The sequence below is a fragment of the Dendropsophus ebraccatus genome, chromosome 4 (assembly GCF_027789765.1).
Source record: "Dendropsophus ebraccatus isolate aDenEbr1 chromosome 4, aDenEbr1.pat, whole genome shotgun sequence".
Taxonomy (NCBI): Eukaryota; Metazoa; Chordata; class Amphibia; order Anura; family Hylidae; genus Dendropsophus; species Dendropsophus ebraccatus.
The window spans coordinates 92,773,951-92,794,102 of NC_091457.1; the positions used below are offsets into that span (position 1 = coordinate 92,773,951).

Here is a 20,152-nt window from a genome sequence, read left to right on the forward strand (position 1 = left end):
ATATAGTCATTGGCTGTATCCATGTTTTCTAGACAACCTTAGAGCTTTATCCAACTTCAGCAGCTGCCACTAATCAAATGCCGAACGATCGGATTCGGATGGACTCGAGCATGCTCGAGGTTCGCTCATCTCTATTTATTACCTCATATGGGGCACTCCTATGCTTGAGAGTAATTGCACGTAAAAGTTTGGGGCACTTATTGTTATGAAAATGTAAGCTACAAATTATTGGAAAAAAAAATAAAATTTCTGTCTAATTCTAATAATTTGTGGGCATCAAAAACTTAGGGATGTTGTATCCAAAATTGGGTCTTTTTGGAGGGGATTTGTTATGCTTTGGCACTTCAACTCCTTTGCAAACCTAAGGGTTTATTCACATGTCCTGTAGGTTATGGGCCCTATGGACAGGGAATGGAGTGCTTCCCCACATGGCATAATGTATCAATTTTATGCCGGGAGCAGGGAAACTCTTTGAATCTGCGCAAAACTCTAGTGACAGATCCGGGTGGCTCTGTCATTACAGTGCTGCACAGATTCAAAGGGTTTCCCTGCTCATGGCATTATGTTGATGCAACATCTCCTGCGGGGAAACCATCCAGGACAGGCATTCTCTGTTCCTAGGTCTGCAAAATTTGCAGCCGTGTGATGCAGCCTAAGGCTATGTTCACACACCGTATATTTTCGTAAAACCATGGCCGTTGTACAACGGTCATGACTTATATGGAAATATACGTGCCATTGCTGCCTAGGAATCCCGGCCGGAGTGTATACACCTAGGGGCACATGTATTAAGTGGCAAAATGTGTTTTTTCGGCGGAAAGTGCCGATTTGCGAATGATTTTATTCGCAAATGGCCGATTTGCAAATAAAATATTCGCAAATGGGCACTTTCCGCCGGGTATGCTGGGGGGGCCGGGGAAGGGGTGTGGAGGGGGCGGAACGGGGGTCGCGTACTCAGAGTCTGCGCGATTCATTATTGTTTTCTCTTAAAGATACGCAGAAAACCTACTCCAGCTCTCAGCTGGCGTAGGTTTTCTGCCGTGCCGTGCTTACTGGATTTATGTAGAGGCAGTCCGCCTCTACATAAATCTCCGTAGTACCAGAGCTGCGGGGACATTTTTAAGTCCGGCGCAGAAAACGTCAGACTTAATAAATGTCCCCCATAGTATACGCTCCAGCCGGGATCCCTAGTGGTGCCATGTCATGACATGTCATGTCATGACATAGTGTGCACTGACATGATTTTCTTCGGCCGCTATTCAATGAATAGCGGCTGAAGAAAATCATGTCAGTGCACACTATGGAACGAGCGGCTTCCATAGCGTGCTGTGGGGAGTTCTGATGCGGGTCGCGCGCGGAAGAACCCGCATCAGAACTCTGTGGCTGAAAAGATCATCCGGCCAGTATTGCAGTACCAGCCGGGATGATCTTTTCAGAAACCAGTCGTTCCATGACCAGGCCGGGTAACGGAACGGCAGGTCTCTTCCAAAGTGTGCTGCTCTTACAGTAGAATCCCCCTTCTATGTTAGGGTACAAAACACACTTGACGTATCCATAGCGAGTTTCTCGCTGCGAATACGCAGCGAAACTCGCTGCGGATGCTGTCCCTGTTTACTCAATGGCAGACAAAACCGCCGCCGTAGCTAATACTTTACCTCATCCCGGCCCCGGCTTCCTCAGCCTTGCCTCAGGGCTCCTCGCTGCGAATATGCCAAGTGTGTTTGTACCCTTATTGTAGAAACCTTCTTTCCTCAAGATGTAGAGCAGGGGTACTCAACAATTTTTAGTGAAGGTCCACTTACCAGGGTCTATTGTTAGGTCAAGGCCCGAGCTAAACATCAGTAGTAAATGTGTTTTGTTAACATTTCACAAACGTTGTTGAACTACATGTATTTACATACAGAATTGATGCTTATTAGTGGAAAAACTGGAATTTTTTTCTCTATCACCAGCCCTTATATAGTGCCCCTGTGCGCTCCCCCAGTATTATATAGCCCCCTGTGCGCTCTTCCAGTAGTATATAGCCCCCCTGTGCTCTCCCCCAGTAGTATATAGTCCCCCTGTGTGCTCCCCCAGTATTTTATAGCCCCCCTGTGCTCTCCCCCAGTAGTATATAGCCCCCCTGTGTGTTCCCCTAGTAGTATATAGCTCCCATGTGCGCTCCCCAAGTATTATATAGCCACCTGTTTTGTGGTCCTCGGTAGTATACAGACATCCTGTGGGCGCCCCTCCCATATAGCCCCCTGAGCACTCCCCCAGTAGTATATAGTGCTCCCCCCGTTTGTATAGAGACCCCCTGTGTGCTCCCCCTGTTTGTATAGAGACCCCCTGTGTGCTCCCCCTGTGTGTATAGAGACCTCCTTTGTGCTCCCCGTTTGTATAGAGACCCCCTGTATGCCCCCTGTATGTATAGAGACCCCCTGTGTGCTCCCCCCATTTGTATAAAGACCCCCCTGATGCTCCCCCCGTTTGTATAGAGACCCCCTGTGTGTTCCCCCCGTTTGTATAGAGACCTCCCTGTGTGCTCCCCCCATTTATAAAGATCCCTGCTGTGTGCTCCCCAGTAGTATACAGCCCCCCCTGTGCTCCCCCTCCCATATAGCATATAACAAACAGCATAATAAAAAAAACACTTATACTCACCTGGGTCCAGGCGTCTCCTCTTCTCTTCGCTGTTGTGGCTGCACTGCATCGGTCACAAGAGGCTACTCTCCCCTTGTCCTGGCAGAAAGTGGCCTCTTGTGACCGCTGTGGCCAGAGAGGGGTGACTGACAGGGAGGTAGCCGATGGCTCCCTCTCTGTCAGTGCTACTGCTGCACGGTAACTATGAGCGCTCGTTACAAGCGCTCATAGTTAATGTGCAGAGGGGAGCAGCGCAGCTCAGCATACAGGTATACTGAGCTGCAGCCGGGGTCCGGACAGCTGGCCTCCGCAGTCCGTGTTCAGACCGCGGTCCGCCAGTTAAAAACCCCTGATGTAGAGGGTGCCCCCTAGCTGTAGATATAGCTTATGGTATAAATATATCATTGTGGAGATTGCTGTGTTACCCCTTAACATATTTATGTATAGTAACTAAGTCACTTCTCTGACGTCTTTTTTCTAAAATATGTAACCCTAATTTTGATAATCTTTCTGGGCACTGTACCCAACCCATTCCATTTATTACTTTGGTTTCCCAGCTGAACTGTGCAGTTTGATAAATCTGGGAAAAATGTCTTTGTTGTGTGCAAGTGTTCAAAGCTTTTTTTGCCCTTGCAGCAGCTGCCTGACACTTTCCATGCCAGTTTTATGGAGGCAGGGGCGTAGCTAGGATTCACGGGGCCCCATAGTAAAAAAATTTAAGGGGCCCCCCTCCCCTAAGCACAGCACAAAGCACTGCACATATAAATATATATACAGTATATGCTAATGTGGCCAAAAAATAAAATCTCTCGTGGCCAGAGGCAGAATCCTGGCTGCAGCCACAAGAGTGACTGGCAGAGCAGAGAGACAATGTCTGTTTGCTATGACAGTCCACTGTTTTTACCTATAAGTGTCCATTAGGAGCCCTTATGGTAAATACATAGGTGCAAGAGTAGACTACCTTCTGCTTAACTCATTATGTACTGCACTGTGTAAGTGACCCAATGTTCAAAAGACAAGGAGATATCTGCCTATTGCTTGTGTACTGATAACCCCTGACCTCTACACAGCAGCTGGAGAACAGAAATTATTAGAGGAGATCTTTGTCTTCTGCTTGTTAACCCTTTTTATGTGTTGCAGCATGTAAGTAAACATTGGGTCACTTACACACTGCAGTACATAAGGGGTTAAGCAGAAGGACACACGCTCTTATCTTCTCCCCCATGCCCCCCTGCTGCACAGGCCCCATAGCAACTGCCTACCCTGCCTCTATGGTAGCTATGTCACTGTATGGAGGTGTTACAGCTTGCTGCACCTCAGCAGCTCAGGAATGCCTCTTTGACTCTTTGCCTAGGAAAGTAAAAGCATGTTTTTATGATAAGGAAGTAAAGCTGGATATATGAAAGGTACTATGTGTCTCTTTGACCTGACAGTTATCTAACAGTGTCAGCAGTTTGAAATGTGAATTGCAGTCTCTTTGTCCAATGGTCAAGGTCAGGTCTTTCTGAGGCTATGTTCCAGTGTAGAAATAAAAGCAAATACTGGCTGTTGTTGCAAAACAATGGAATTAATAACCTCTTCTCTCCTCATGTTTAAAACTTCATAGCGCTTGCATTTTTATACATACAGACCCACATGAGCCCTTATTTTTTACAACACCAATTGTACTTTGGTGTACTTTGGTACTTTGTAACTTAATTTTTCCATAAAATATTCTACAAAACTGGCAAAAAAATTAATTACGCAGTGAAATTGAAAAAAAAAAGCAATTTGTTTTCATTTTGGGGTGTTTAGTGTTAACGCCGTTCATCGTATGGTAAAACTGATGTTATCATATTATCTATGTTGCTCAAGTCAGTACAATTACAATGATATGCAACTTACTGTATATAATTTTTATTTCATCTGACTGCTTTTAAAAAATGAAAACCTTTTAAAAATAACTAAATGTGTTTAAAATTACTCTATTACCTTCCCTATAACGCTTTTATTTTTTGGTCTATGGGGCTGTATAAAGTGTCATTTTTTGCACCATGATCTGTTCTTTCTATTGGTGCCTTGGTACTAATTTTGCACTTTTGTGCTTACGCCGTTTACCCTGTGGGATCAGGAATGCTAAATTTAATAGCTTGGGCGATTATATATATATTTTTTTACAGTACACTAGCTAGAAGTCCCCCTAGGGGACTTCTATTGTAACTGAACTGATCTCTCATTGAGATCAATGCAGTACATACTGTATGTACTGAATAAATCCATGACATCAGTGCTCCATTGCTTTGGGTTGCTGGGTGGCAGGAGAATGGATCGCCCTCCACAATCTCATTGCAAGGGTGGGGATCCCTCCACTAGATAAGAGGGATGGGCTTTGTACTGCATTTAAATTGCTTATTAGCTGATAGCAGTCAGAAGTGTGACAGTTCAAAATGGGTCACGGGGTGAACCCTTTCCCCCAGAAGAACGGGTACGTATTAAATTATCACATTGCTGATCTCCCACTGCAAATGGCGTAAGCGCAAAAAAATGCCAAAGTGCAAAATTGCGCATTTTTTGTCACATCAAATCCAGAATAATTGTAATAAAAAGTGATCAAAAAGTCGTATATGCGCAAGTAAGGTACCTCCCACAGCCCCATAGACCAAAGGATAAAAGAGCTATAAGCATGGTAATAAATCAATTTTAAGGACCATATATTTGTTAACAATGGTTTGAATTTTTTACAAGCCATCAGATAAAATAAAAGTTATACAGTGGTGCCTTGGGTTGCGAGTATAATTCGTGTCGGGGCCGTGCTTGTAACCCAAATCCACTCTTAAATCAAAAAAATTTTCCCATAAGAAATCATAGAAATGCAGACAATTGGTTCCACACCCCAAAAATAATAATTTATTATTCTGAATAACATGTAAAACAAATGAAACAATCATTCAGAAACAGCAAAATATGTGATATTATAAGTTACTATACAGTAATGGAGAGGATGGAAAACACAAGGGCGGACAGAGACTGCAGGGAGCATGAAGGAAGGAGCAGGACAGATGTGCGCACAGTATAGCAGCACTCTTTGTCCTGGGAGAAAGGGGTTACAGCTATGGAGAGATTACCTCCACAGTCCTGTCCCCTGATGCAAGCCCCAGCCTGAAGTGGCTCTGCTATGATTTGGAAGGTGGGGGAGACGTCCTGGGTCGGAGTATAGTGCTGTAGACCCCTCTATACAGACCCTGACCCTCCTCCACCTGCGCTCTCACCCAGTACAGGGAGCTCTTAAACCAAAGCAATGCTCTTAAACCAAGTCACAATTTTGAAAAACTGTGAGCTCTTAAACCAAAAAGTTCTTAAACCAAGTTACTCTTAAACCAAGGTACCACTGTACATGTTACATATCGTTGTAATCGTAACGACTTGAGGAACATGCATATCAAGTCAGTTTTACCCCACGGCGAACGGCATAAAAACAAAAATCCTCCAAATACAAAAATGTGTTTTTTTTCATCACACATTTAATTTTTTCCTGGTTTCGCAGCCTACTTTATGCAAACATTAAGCCTGCCATTGCAACGCACAATTAGTGGCACAAAAAATAAAGGCTTATGTGGGTCTGTAGGTGAAAAAATGCAAGCGCTATGGTCTTTTAAACACGAGGAGGAATAAACGAAAGCGCAAAAACAAAAATTTGCCCGGTCCTGAAGGGGTTAAAGGACTTTTACTGTTAATATTATTATCTAAAGTAAATGGACTCTTTCAGGTGCTATGGAACAGTACAGAGGTCCAGTATCGCCTGTCAGGGAACTTTGCAGGGGATTTGTTCACAGTTGATGAGTCTGGATACATTTATGTGACAGAGGAACTGGACTGGGAGCAACAATCACAGGTGATCTTCAATACATTACATAAATATTTACTGGCTCTTTCTGGCTTATGGTATTCTTCTTAAAGCGACTCTGTATCCACAATCTGCCCCCCCCCCCCCTCCCCCCCAAACCGCTTGTACCTTCAGATAGCTGCTTTAAATCCAAGATCTGTCCTGGGGTCCGTTCGGCAGGAGATGCAGTTATTGTCCTAAAAAAAAAAATACTTTTAAACTTGAAGCCCCTTGCTAAACAGGAGTATCTGTGCCCTAACTTTGCACACACACCCCTCCGTCCCTCCTCCTCACCCTCTTCATCATTAGGAATAAAACTGAACATTATCAGCAGCTGTATGCCCTGCAGGAAGTGATGTATTCTTTCCAGTCTGACATTGTCCTCTCTTTTGCCACCTCTGTCCATGTGTGAGAGTATGTTTACACTACGGAATAGGCAAGGAGTTTTAAGCGGAATCCACTTGAAATTCTGCCTGTCCCATTGATTCAGTGGGATTTCTTAAAGGGGTTGTCCAGCGCTAAAAAATTATTCACAGAATAACACACATTACAAAGTTATACAACTTTGTAATGTGTGTTATGTCTGTGAATGGCCCCCTTCCCCGTGTCCCACCACCCCCACCCGTGTACCCGGAAGTGTGGTGCGCTATACTCACATGTCACGTGCCGACCACGGTCTCCGATCCTCAGCAGTGACGTCTTCTTCGGGCGGACGGCGGATCTTCCCGAGTGCCGGCCGCCCTCTGCAGCGTCATCCGAAGCTCAGCCGCGATTGGCTGAGCATAACTGTGCTCAGCCTATCGCAGCTGAGCGGCTGATGACATGGCCGCATCATCAGCCGCTCAGCCGCGATTGGCTGAGCACAGTTATGGCTGAGCTTCGGATGACGCTGCAGAGGGCGGCCGGCACTCGGGAAGATCCGCCGTCCGCCTGAAGAAGACATCACTGCTGAGGATCGGAGACCATGGTCGGCACGTGACAGGTAATGTATAGCGCACCACACTTCCGGGTACACAGGTGGGGGTGGTGGGACACGGGGAAGGGGGCCATTCACAGACATAACATACATTACAAAGTTGTATAACTTTGTAATGTGTGTTATTCTGTGAATAATTTTTTAGCGCCGGACAACCCCTTTAAGTGCAATCTGCACAAAGAATTGACAGGTCAATTAAATTAATGGAACAGGCAGAATTTAAAGCCGAAGCCACAGCCCAGATTCCGCTTGAAATTCTTCACTTACTCTATAGTGTGAACACACTCTAAAACTGGAAAGAAAACATCACTTCCTACAGGACATACAGCAGCTGATAAGTACTGGAAGACTTGAGTTTATAAATACAAGTAATTTACAAATCTGTATAGCTCTTCTCTGTATAACACACATATAAATATTTGCACTGTTTTCTCAAGTTGCATACAATAAATAATAGCCAACATATTGAATATCATATTTGACTTATGGTGTGCTTTGCAGGACTTCTTAGGATTTCTTCTTTCTCATTTGCACCATAGTATCAGATGCAAGTACTGGCTTTGAACATAGACAATGTCCCATATACTGATCCCCTGGAGATTACTGTTACGGTGATAGATGGGAATGATAATAGACCTGTTTTTCCTCAAGAGACCTATAATGTGGAAGTTACAGAGGGAACAGCAAAAGGTGGGTACTGACAGGAGCTGATATTGAATACGTTTTAGTGAACTCCCATACAATGTACAGTGTGGAGGTCTGGTCCCAATTGTAAAAATTAGATATGAGCGAATTTACAGCAATAACAAAGCAAAGTGCTTCATTATCTGCAAAACGTGGTTGACTATGTTTCCGTGTACGCTAAAAAAAATGATGCGTTTTGATCCGTTTTTGATTTTTTTTTTTTAAATAATGGCAGTCAATAGAAAAACAGATTTAAATGGATGCACACAAATGCATTAGTTTTTTCTATCGGTTTTTCATCCCTTTTTTTTTTGCATAAAATGGATGAAAAAAATGCAGTGTGAATCCAGCCTTACTCATACCTATTAAAGCAACTCTGTACACACAATCTGTCCACCCCAAACCGTTGATAGCTGCATTTAATCCAAGATCTGTCCTGGGGTCCGTTTGGCAGGTGATGCAGTTATTGTCCTAAAAAAACAACTTTTAAACTTGCAGCCCTGTGTCAAATGGTCGGGCTTAGAGTATATGTGCCCTAACTTTGCACCACCCCTTCTCCCCACTCTCTTCATCATTAGGAATGTCACTGGAACATTTTCTCCTGTCTGAACATTACACAGGTGCCTTAACGATCCAGCACATGTTCAGTATTCACACAAGTGATGCATAGGAGACAATCTGCCTGGAGCATTCCTAATGATGAGGAGGGTGGGGAGGAGGGACAGAGAGGTGGTGCCAGCCTAATGCATACGCAATCTAAGCCCCGGCCATTTAGCACGGGGCTGCCAGTTTAAAAGTTGTTTTTTTTGGACAATAACTGCATCACCTGCCGAATGGACCCCAGGACAGATCTTGGATTAAAAGCAGCTCTCTGACTGTACAAGCTTGGGGGGGTCAGATTGTGGGTACAGCGTCGCTTTAAAATGTTGTCTTCCCGAAACATATACCAATTTTGGGCAATCTACAGGGGGATATTAATTTCTGACGTGTCTATCCTATTGTTAGCAACTTACCTGACTTTGCATCAGCAGCGGTCTCCTGTGCTCAGGGCGCGCGGACAAGACGCCGCTGATGGTAATCTGTACACTGGCCTATTTCTCTGCTCAGGTTGCCTCTGTTGTGTTCTTTGGCAATTGCAGACTTAACCTTGGTTTGGCTTGCATTCTGTGACAGGCAGGTTTGCTCCCAGTGTGTGTGTGTATGTGTTTCAGGTGTCTCTGGTTGGAGATTAGGGGCTGGGCCAATCCTGTCCTGAACCAGATTCCTGGTTCCTCATATAAGACAGTCTGTGTCTGTAGGAGTTGCTGGGTATTTTGCTGTGTATCCACACAGTGTCTCAGCTCCCTGGTTTGTATTGTCTCCTGTTTCTGACCTTTTGGCTTGTTCCTGGACCTTCCTTGTTTGCTGTTTGCCCTGATCTTCTGCCTGTGTTCTGACCTTGCTTTTGCCTTGTGACTCTGTACCTCTGCTACCTGACAGTGTATGACCCGGATTGCTGACCTTTCTTTATTGTGTTTTGTTTGTCTTGTGTTTCACCTACTCAGTGTAGGGAACGTCTCCAAGTTACCCGCTGTCATCTAGGGCAGATTGTGGTAAGTAGGCAGGGGCACTGGATTGGGTCAGTTCAGGGCTCACTTGTCTGTGTCTCTGCTCTTGTACCTGACTAGTCATTACACCTATTTTTGGGGTTTATAGGCAGAAACCACATTTTGGCACTATTTAGTGGTTGTAACTCCCTTAAATGTAATGTAGCGTAGCTGAAATCCACAGCTCCCTTGCATGTTTATGGCCACATATTGGAAAGGGGTTTCCATATAACAGAGGGTGTGGGAAAAATGCTGCAAAGTAAGAATACCTTCAAAAATAGAAGGGGTGGGAGTTTTTATAAATTACTATAAAATTACTTATAAAATTCTAAGTGAATAAAAAGAAGAGAATTCAAATGACTATTTCAACCAGTACATTTATTTTACAGGTGCCCTTCTTATTAAACTTAAGGCTGAAGATGCAGATGACCCAGAGTCCAGTAATTCACAAATAAGGTATAGAATTGTAAGTCAACAGCCCCAGCTGCCCCGGGACAACATATTTCACATTGGGGAACGTACAGGGAAGGTAACATTGCTGGATGATCATCTAAAGGCTGAAACTGCAAAGAGATACACCCTTGAAGTGTTAGCCACTGATCTTGATGGAGCAGAAGGAGGTAAGTGACACATTGATAACTACTAGCCCATATACAGTACACATAATGTACACATAGTATGGCTGCTTTTGTCCATGGTACAGTACCGCTTTCACGCGTATCTCAGATGCTGGCAGATCAGCAAGAAAGAAAGACCTGAGCTACGTCTTCAATGCTTGCCTGTAAGCGGAAGATTCCTTTTCCATTGTAACAACACATTCTGGATTTTCCACCTGTTATGTGTTAGATGTCCAGTTTTGTGCTTTTGTGTGAGTTATGTAACCGATGAGCAGTCTTGTAGATTGTAATTGATGCACAGCATCTTCAGAGAGGATAAGACCTAGTAAAGCCTGCACAATATGAAAGTATAATTACTAGCTATCTTCTGAGGATGAGGCATTGAACAGAGCGGTGGTGTGCAAGTGTCTCCAGCCAATGTTATTGACTGAGTTATTATGCGATTCACCAATTAAACCACACTCTGTTAAGACTCACATGTCTGTCTGCAATTACTAAACAGCAGCCCACAGCATCATGTCTACATTCCCCCTACCATCTGCTGCAGAAAAACAAACATCTGTTGAATCCCCAGTCTGTTGAAAGTTACAAGCAGACTATTTGTTATATACACCTAAGGCCATGTTCAGATGTAGTAATATAATATCAAAATCTGAGGCCAAAATAATACTGTGGTTAATGGATCTAGGTCCATGTGTGGTGCTCCACCGGGTTATGTTATGAGAGGTGGATGTCACAGCTCAGCCAAAGATGTTAGTGTTGTGACGCCAATGCTAGTCCAGCACACAGGTGTGAAGTAGTACCTGCTTTGTATTGTGGCTGGCTGTGTTCCCCAGAAATGGTCGGTGATTTGCCAGGTTGTGATGGGTTCCTTGGGCTCTTGTCACAGTAGTCCTGAGTGGCAATTGACCCACTTCGACTATTGGTACCGCCACTAACAGAAAGGGGAAAAATAATCCGAGCTAAGCTCCCAAGCCTTCCGGGTCACCTGCACTGCAAGATAGGATACTTAGACCTTCTGGTAGCTTTGCCCTATCCAGGCTAGTTCCTCTTTGTGTCTCAGGACAGGATACTGCCCTGCACCTTTGTAGACTGGTTCTCGGTGTGGGCTAGGATGTTCCCAGACTCTTTTCCCTTTGTAGTGTTTAGCACGGCATAGTAGATATAGTGGAAATACTGAAAGAGCAGGTTTTCTCTAGCTGCATCAGCATCCACGTGTGTGTGTGTATAAAGAATAGGGATAGGTAGAAGAAGAAAGAGCATCTCCTATAGGTTAACACAGAACACATGGTAAAATAATAAGAGTAACCCATTCCTAACTTCATCTTGGCATAAAATAACTAGACTTAGAAAGTGGCGAGACTACAGAATACTACCTTTATCACCACTGAACCTGGAGGGAGATCTTTATGACAGGTGCCTAGGGATCCTAACAGTGGGACAGCACACATGTAATGCATATACCAGGACTTATCTGGGTACTCATGTTAAAAAGGCTGCATGAATATAAAATAACAGCCATTACATTGCCTCAGACAGGCATAAAAAGATGTTGTGGGAACATAGCAAACATGGCAACATAACAAAGCGGTTGGCATTACAGATGTGTTTTAGCAACTTTTTCTTGCCTTTATTACGACATGTATCAGCTTTACCACCACTAGTGATGACAAAGTTACACTAGGGAGCAGAGCCTAAGGGGCTTCTGGTCTTCAGCAGTGCCCACCACAATGTGGGATGGACTTGCTGCTTGCTAGCGATGGTGGGCGAGGTGCAGCGGGAGACATGAAGACAGGCAAGATGGGACACAGCAGGACTCACGGCTGCAACCACAGGCAGCAGGAACACAGCAGGACACACACGTCTGGAACCACAGGCAGCCGGAACACAGCAGGACACACGGCTGGAACCACAGGAAGCAGGAACACAGCAGGACACACAGCTAGAGCCACAGGCAGCAGGAACACAGCAGGACACATGGCTGGAACCACAGGCAGCAGGAACACAGCAGGACACACAGCTGGAACCACAGGCAGCAGGAACACAGCAGGACACACAGCTGGAACCACAGGCAGCAGGAACACAGCAGGACACACAGCTGGAACCACAGGCAGCAGGAACACAGCAGGACACACAGCTGGAACCACAGGCAGCAGGAACACAGCAGGACACATGGCTGGAACCACAGGCAGCAGGAACACAGCAGGACACATGGCTGGAACCACAGGCAGCAGGAACATAGCAGGACACACGGATGGAACTACAGGCAGCAGGAACACAGCAGGACACACAGCTAGAGCCACAGGCAGCAGGAACACAGCAGGACACATGGCTGGAACCAAAGGCAGCAGGAACACAGCAGGACACACAGCTGGAACCACAGGCAGCAGGAACACAGCAGGACACACTGCTGGAACCACAGGCAGCAGGAACACAGCAGGACACATAGCTGGAACCACAGGCAGCAGGAACACAGCAGGACACACAGCTGGAACCACAGGCAGCAGGAACACAGCAGGACACATGGCTGGAACCACAGGCAGCAGGAACACAGCAGGACACATGGCTGGAACCACAGGCAGAAGGAACACAGCAGGACACACGGCTGGAACCACAGGCAGCAGGAACATAGCAGGACACACGGATGGAACTACAGGCAGCAGGAACACAGCAGGACACACAGCTAGAGCCACAGGCAGCAGGAACACAGCAGGACACATGGCTGGAACCAAAGGCAGCAGGAACACAGCAGGACACACAGCTGGAACCACAGGCAGCAGGAACACAGCAGGACACACTGCTGGAACCACAGGCAGCAGGAACACAGCAGGACACACAGCTGGAACCACAGGCAGCAGGAACACAGCAGGACACGTGGCTGGAACCACAGGCAGCAGGAACACAGCAGGACACACGGCTGGAACCACAGGCAGCAGGAACACAGCAGGACACACGGCTGGAACCACAGGCAGCAGGAACATAGCAGGACACACGGATGGAACTACAGGCAGCAGGAACACAGCAGAAACACAGCAGGACACACAGCTGAAACCACAGGCAGAAGGAACACAGCAGGACACACGGCTGGAACCACAGGCAGCAGGAACATAGCAGGACACACGGCTGGAACCACAGGCAGCAGGAACACAGCAGGACACACAGCTGGAACCACAGGCAGAAGGAACACAGCAGGACACACGGCTGAAACCACAGGCAGCAGAAAAACAGCAGGACACACGGCTGGAACCACAGGCAGGAATCACAGGCAGAGATCACGGGCAGCTGGGACCAGACACTATAGAAAGCATGCAGAGGCTCCAACACAAGGGTCAGGGCAGGGATTTTTAAGGAAGTGTTTGCACACATTAAACAATTAGAGACGTACGGCCAAGGGAGCAGCAGACTGGAGCCAGGACATGAAAGGTGCCTAGAAGAGGCTGCGCAGCAACTGCAACAGCCTTTGGGCTGTTTTTACACCTTTTTTCTTTTTTTGAACAATTTTTATAGCTATAGCCCAAAAATTGTCTATTCTCTTTCAGGACATATTTTGAGCCGTTTACAGCCCAAAATAAGTGACAAAATATGACTTAAACAACAGCCCAAAAAAGAGAGCCAATCGCTTTATTTTTACAGATACAGGCTTTGTTCACACAACGTGTTTGCAACAGACATCTGAAAATAATCGACATGATCATTATTTTGACGTCAGCACAGCCAATATCCATCATTTTATATACTGTGTGCATTGGATGTCCGTCATTCCATTGACTTCAATGCATTGCACTGAAGTCAATTACATTGTGGCAATAGCGGGCATCTTTTTAAATAGAAAAGGCAGGCGACTTTTATCTTTCTTCTTGTTGTGTGAACAAAGCCAATCTGTGCCTCAAAGTTTATTCCACATCTATGTTGGCTTAGTTTGTGACAGAAAATGAATAGAACATACAAAATTGAAGTGCAAAAAAACACAAAACACGCTAATTTTCACAAAGGCAAAGCAAACAATTCTTAGGCAAACAGGGAAACAGGCAAGCCACATATTGAACCTTCCTCTTGATTCATATTATAAAATTGCATCTATAACTTATATAACTCCAAAATAACATCCAAAATAGCCTGTATGCAAGACTGCAGTGACTGGCATCAAGAGCAGCAGCACTATATGCAGGTGGTGTACTGGCACACAGAATAGTGGCTTTAAATATGTAGTCTTATATGAGATTAAGAGAAGTTAATATCAGGGAATAGGTTCAGATTTAACTTTGGCTTCCCAAAGCTTAAAGGGCAACTATCGACAGGTTAGACAAATCTAACCTGTTGATATGTTCCTATTGAGCAGGAGAAGCACAGGATTAAGATATGTCTCTTACCTTGACCTTCGGCGCCGTTCCCATGCACTTAGTCATTCAGTAAGACCATCTGGAACACTGGGGCACCATTAGGAGCACTGCTTCGCCTCCTTAGCAACGAGCCGGCCGGGGCAGATCGACACTTTGGGGGTGGGGCAGGGCTCCTAACATCGCCCCAGTGCTCCTGGTGGTCTTATCGGACTGTGGAGTGAATGAATAAGTGCATGGGAATGGCGTTGAGGAGGAAGGTAAAAGGCATATCTTCATCCTCAGCGCCTCCTGCGCAATAGGGACACATTGGCAGGTTAGATTCATCTAACCTGCTGGTAGTTCCCCCTTTAAAACTGCCTCCACAATATTAGTTTATGTCAACAGCATGTATTACATTACGTATACATTTGTATTGCACTCTTTCTTTATGTATTCCCTTGTAGGGTTAAGTACCAGCTGTATGGTGATAATTGACGTGGTGGATTTAAATAACAATCCTCCGGTCTTTGTGAAGAATCAGGTAAGAAAGAATGGTTTACTAGGCTTTATGGAAATGAAATCCCTTTTATCAGAACTGTTATGTTTCTGGGATCAAAGTTAGCAAAGTTGGGAAAATTGGATGCATACTATGCATATATTGTAAAAGAATACAAATGTGCTGAGTTTTAGGTAAAATATTGTTTATGTTGATGGGAAAAAAAACCTTAAAGGGGGCCTGTTTGTCACCTCTGGTGGTGACAAACAGGCCAGAAGGGGCAGGGGAGCCTTCAATCTAAAGACGGCTGTGGGTCCTGAAGGGGGATACACGTCTGGGGGACACTTGCGGTGTATAGTAATTGTCAATGATGTTGATTATGGTGACGTGCATCATGTGAAAACCTGAACAATCCTTCACTGTTTTAAATTACTGGATGCTCATTGCATTTCCCCTTAGTGCTATGGAAGGAACAGAATTTAAAAATTGCATGTATAAACTTGAGAGCTTCTGGGAACAAATCATGTACAAGAGATGAAGTCATCATTGTCTGTGATTCCAGTTCAATATTCACCCCTGAATGACACACTCTGGCAAGTTTTGTCTAAACTTTCACACATCCGCTCGCCAGAGAGTGCCAGGTGCTTGGTACTTGAATCCAGGAACAAGATGTAACAGGGACACATCAGACAGGAAAGGTAGCTCGCAGTGGAGGACACATACGACTCAGATTGCTTTTATTGATTTCTGCCAGAGAGGATTTGATGTGTGAAAACCTCCCCCGCCTTCTTTTCTGCCTGTGCTTTCACAGTCACTTTATAAATGCTTATCTTGTTAGTGACCCTGACACATCGCACTTCTTTCCCCCCACCAACGCCCAATAACTCTTACCAGTAGATTATCTATTCTACATTACCTTATCATTTTAGGTTACATTGTAGCTGGATTATACTGTCTTCTAAGCTGCTGTCTATGAAGGCTGTATTACACTGGCACGATAATCAAGGGAAGGGAGTGATGACCTGTCAGCTCAGCGCTCGCTTCCCCCTTGTTACCCGCTCACTGTCTGTGCTATTACACACACAGACAGCAAGCTGGGAGCAGCGGGAGGGGCTGCCTGAAGGATCCTTAATCGTTCAGGCGGTCCATTAAAATCTGCGGCATCTGCTGGCAGGACTCCTATTACACAGAGCGATGTGAAATTGTTATCTTTCAACATGTTGAAAGACCACGATCAGCTAACATAGTGCATGTCAGTTGATCATAGCGTTTCAACATGCCCTATTACACTAAACCAGTGCTTCCCAACCTTTTCCACCTCGGGGCACCCCTACTAAATAATGTTGTACAAAATAAGAAAACCGTCATACAGTGACTCACAGGTGACGTCCCTTTTCCTCTCCATCCCGTCCAGTCCTCCATGATGATTTCTTTCAGCTACTTTTCATATCTTCAGAACCTGCGAGACAAACAATTTAGGCTCTGCACATTTCTAGCAACTTCCTTCCCTTTCTCCCTCCTGTCGGCTCCCAAAGTAACTGCGCTGTTTGGTGTTATGTGCAGTAAAGCGAGTAGGAATGTGGGATGCCCCCTGTATGTAGGATCCCCTGCTGTGCCCCCATGAGCTAATAATGCCCCCAGAGGTGCCCCCATGAACTAATAATGCCCCCAGAGGTGCCCCCCATGAGCTAATAATGCCCCCAGAGGTGGCCCCCATGAACTAATAATGCCCCAGAGGTGCCCCCATGAACTAATAATGCCCCCAGAAGTGCCCCCCATGAGCTAATAATGCCCCCAGAGGTGCCCCCATGAACTAATAATGCCCCCAGAGGTGCCCCCATATACTAATTAATGCCCCCATGAGCTAATAATGCCCCAGAGGTGCCCCATGAGCTAATAATGCCCCCAGAGGTGCCCCCATATACTAATAATGCCCCCAGAGGTTCCCCCATGAGCTAATAAGGCCCCCAGAGGTGCCCCATGAGCTAATAATGCCCCCAGAGGTGCCCCCATATACTAATAATGCCCCCAGAGGCGCCCCCATATACTAATAATGCCCCCAGAGGTGCCCCTATGAACTAATAATGCCCCCAGAGGTTCCCCCATGAACTAATAATGCCCCCAGAGGTGCCCCCATATACTAATAATGCCCCCAGAGGTGCCCCCCATGAACTAATAATGCCCCCAGAGGTTCCCCCATGAACTAATAATGCCCCCAGAGGTGCCCCATGAGCTAATAATGCCCCCAGAGGTGCCCCATGAGCTAATAATGCCCCCAGAGGTGCCCCCATATACTAATAATGCCCCCAGAGGTGCCCCTATTAACTAATAATGCCCCCAGAGGTGCCCCTATGAACTAATAATGCCCCCAGAGGTTCCACCATGAACTAATAATGCCCCCAGAGGTGCCCCCATATACTAATAATGCCCCCAGAGGTGCCCCCCATGAACTAATAATGCCCCCAGAGGTGCCCCCCATGAACTAATAATGCCCCCAGAGGTGCCCCCATATACTAATAATGCCCCCAGAGGTGCCCCCATGAGCTAATAATGCCCCCAGAGGTGCCCCCATATACTAAAAATTGCCCCCAGAGGTGCCCCATGAGCTAATAATGCCCCCAGAGGTGCCCCCCATGAACTAATAATGCCCCCAGAGGTGCCCCCATATACTAGTAATGCCCCCAGAGGTGCCCCCATGAACTAATAATGCCCCCAGAGTTGCCCCCATATACTAATAATGCCCGCAGAGGTGCCCCCATATACTAATAATGCCCCCAGAGGTGCCCCCATGAACTAATAATGCCCCCTGCTCTGCCCCTAAAAAAAACAAACATCCTACTCACCTAATCCGCGCTGTGGCTGCAGGCAGAAGCTCTCCTCCTCCTCTTCTGGCTCCATCATGCGAGCCGCGGGGTCGGGACGTCCGGCAGGCGTGATGACGTCATATCATCACGCCTGCCGGAGAGGTAACGTCCCGGCCTCCCATAGGCTGCTGGTATGAAGTGCCGGCAGCCTATAGGAGTTAATGTAGGAGCAGGATGCTGACACTTCCTGCTCCTACATTATGCTCACTTTAATGTTCCGCCCGCTTACAGTGCTCACTGTGCGGGCGGAACATCAAAATGATCGGTGCATCCTGAGAAGCTGCGCGGCCGCAGCTTCTCGGGATGCTTAAAGTGACAGTGCACATTTCCCACTGGGATCCCGTGGCACCCCTGGCGGGTTCTCCCGGCGCACCAGTGTGCCGCGGCACCCCGATTGGGAAACGCTGCACTAAACAATTATTGGCCTGAACGTCTTGTAATCGGCCAAGTTTGGCCGATGATTGTTAATAAGCCTACCATGTGTAAAACCTGCTGGTGAGTCATTGGGGGACATTTATGGCTTTCAAATGTCCCCGCATTGTCCCGGAAATTTACATAGAGGTGTATTGCCTCTACATAAATCTGCAAAAGAAGGGTCCGTGGAGTCTCAGTTACGAGTCTCAAAACACGGGAATAGCCAGATATCGCTCCAGGGGAGGGAAGCCTATTGCCAAGGGGGTGCCTCCCAGTGGGGAGATCACCAAACCACCCTGATACGTAGCCCCTTAAGTCCCACTCGGTTGCGAGTATTGGAACATAAATAGGGAAATACCAGGGTGGCCCCTTATACGTCAAAGTCTAACTCTGTGGCGAGTATTGCGACATGACAAGGGTTTACCAAGGCAAGCATCCATCCACAGATGCTTGTTTCGGGGTAGTTGCCCCTCGTCAGTGTGGAGTAGGATTCTGGCTAGCAGGGGCAATGAAAAATAGACCAACAAAACACAGCAGTCGCTGAACTCAGGGAGACCAGCGACAAAAAAATCAGATGGAGTACTCACTGAAAAGTCTCCACTGATGCATTGCCCCCTATAGGAGGCACCCCCTTGGCAATAGGCTTCCCTCCCCTGGAGAGATATCTGGCTATTCCCGTGTTTTGAGACTCGTAACTGAGACTCCACGGACCCTTCTTTTGCATATTTAAATTTATAGGGGGCAATGCATCAGTGGAGACTCTTCAGTGTGTACTCCATCTGATTTTTTTGTCACTGGTCTCCTTGAGCTCAGCGTTAGCTGTGTTTTCTTGCTCTACATAAATCCCGATCGCACAGAGCCAGCCAGTCCGTGCGCAAAATTTTTGAAACCTACGCCAGCTCAGATAAACGCGGTACACGCAGAGGCCGCACCCCCTCTGCAAGCAGCCGCACCCCCCTCTCCGTCCCACTGGCTAAGGTGGTGCAGATGGGGCAGATGGGAAAAAAATATTCGCAAAAATACAGTTTGCAAATATTTTCACGACGGTTTGCCCCATCTGCACCTAAAAAAGGCATTTACGCCTTTTTATACATGTCCCCCCTTGTATCTAATCTTATCATGCATGCTACTGTCTACTGGGTAGCTGTATCTAGGACAATTATATTACTGTATACTGATGATGTATGTTCACACAACATTTTTTCTGTCAGTTCTTGAAAAAATAAATAAATGACTTCCTGCAGTATGTGATTACCCCCTTTGAGTGCTTTCCTCTCTGTCTTCAGCCTGTGTGGTCTGCCCACTGAGGATTCTCTTTGCTATCTGACAGGTTCATCCTACCTTATTCTAAGCGACAGCTAAATGGTAGGAAATTAGGATAGAAGATTATTTAGAAAGATGTTTTTTTTTTTTTCAAACTAGGAAACAAATGAACATTTACCTGTGAGGGTGTCCATAGCCTGTAAGGGGGATGTGTAGTTGTCCTCCTTTCTGATGGCCATAGACTAGATAAATTGGGATAACTTGTGTTACAAGAAGCGATGGACTGTTTGTCATTTGTTACATCAAACCCTTGTCAGTCAGCTCACCGCCTCTTGCTCTCCTAATTGTGCACAGAAAAATCCAGAATAAGACCAACATAAAAGAGAACTAAGCCCAGCACCTTGCATGGAGAACTTCACAACTTTATTTGACATGGTTGTGAGCAAGGC

The 20,152-nt window shown here is 46.1% G+C and overlaps 1 protein-coding gene across 1 annotated transcript in view; it reads left to right on the forward strand.

Annotated features, from left to right (window-relative positions):
* The window catches only part of CDH16 (cadherin 16), a 103,672-nt gene that overhangs the window by 28,998 nt on the left and 54,522 nt on the right, over positions 1-20,152 (forward strand). Inside the window, exons 7-10 of the mRNA XM_069968593.1 lie at positions 6,368-6,493; positions 8,000-8,150; positions 10,120-10,350; positions 15,131-15,207. Of these exons, the coding sequence (XP_069824694.1) occupies positions 6,368-6,493; positions 8,000-8,150; positions 10,120-10,350; positions 15,131-15,207 (585 nt within the window). The remainder of the gene's footprint in view (positions 1-6,367; positions 6,494-7,999; positions 8,151-10,119; positions 10,351-15,130; positions 15,208-20,152) is intronic.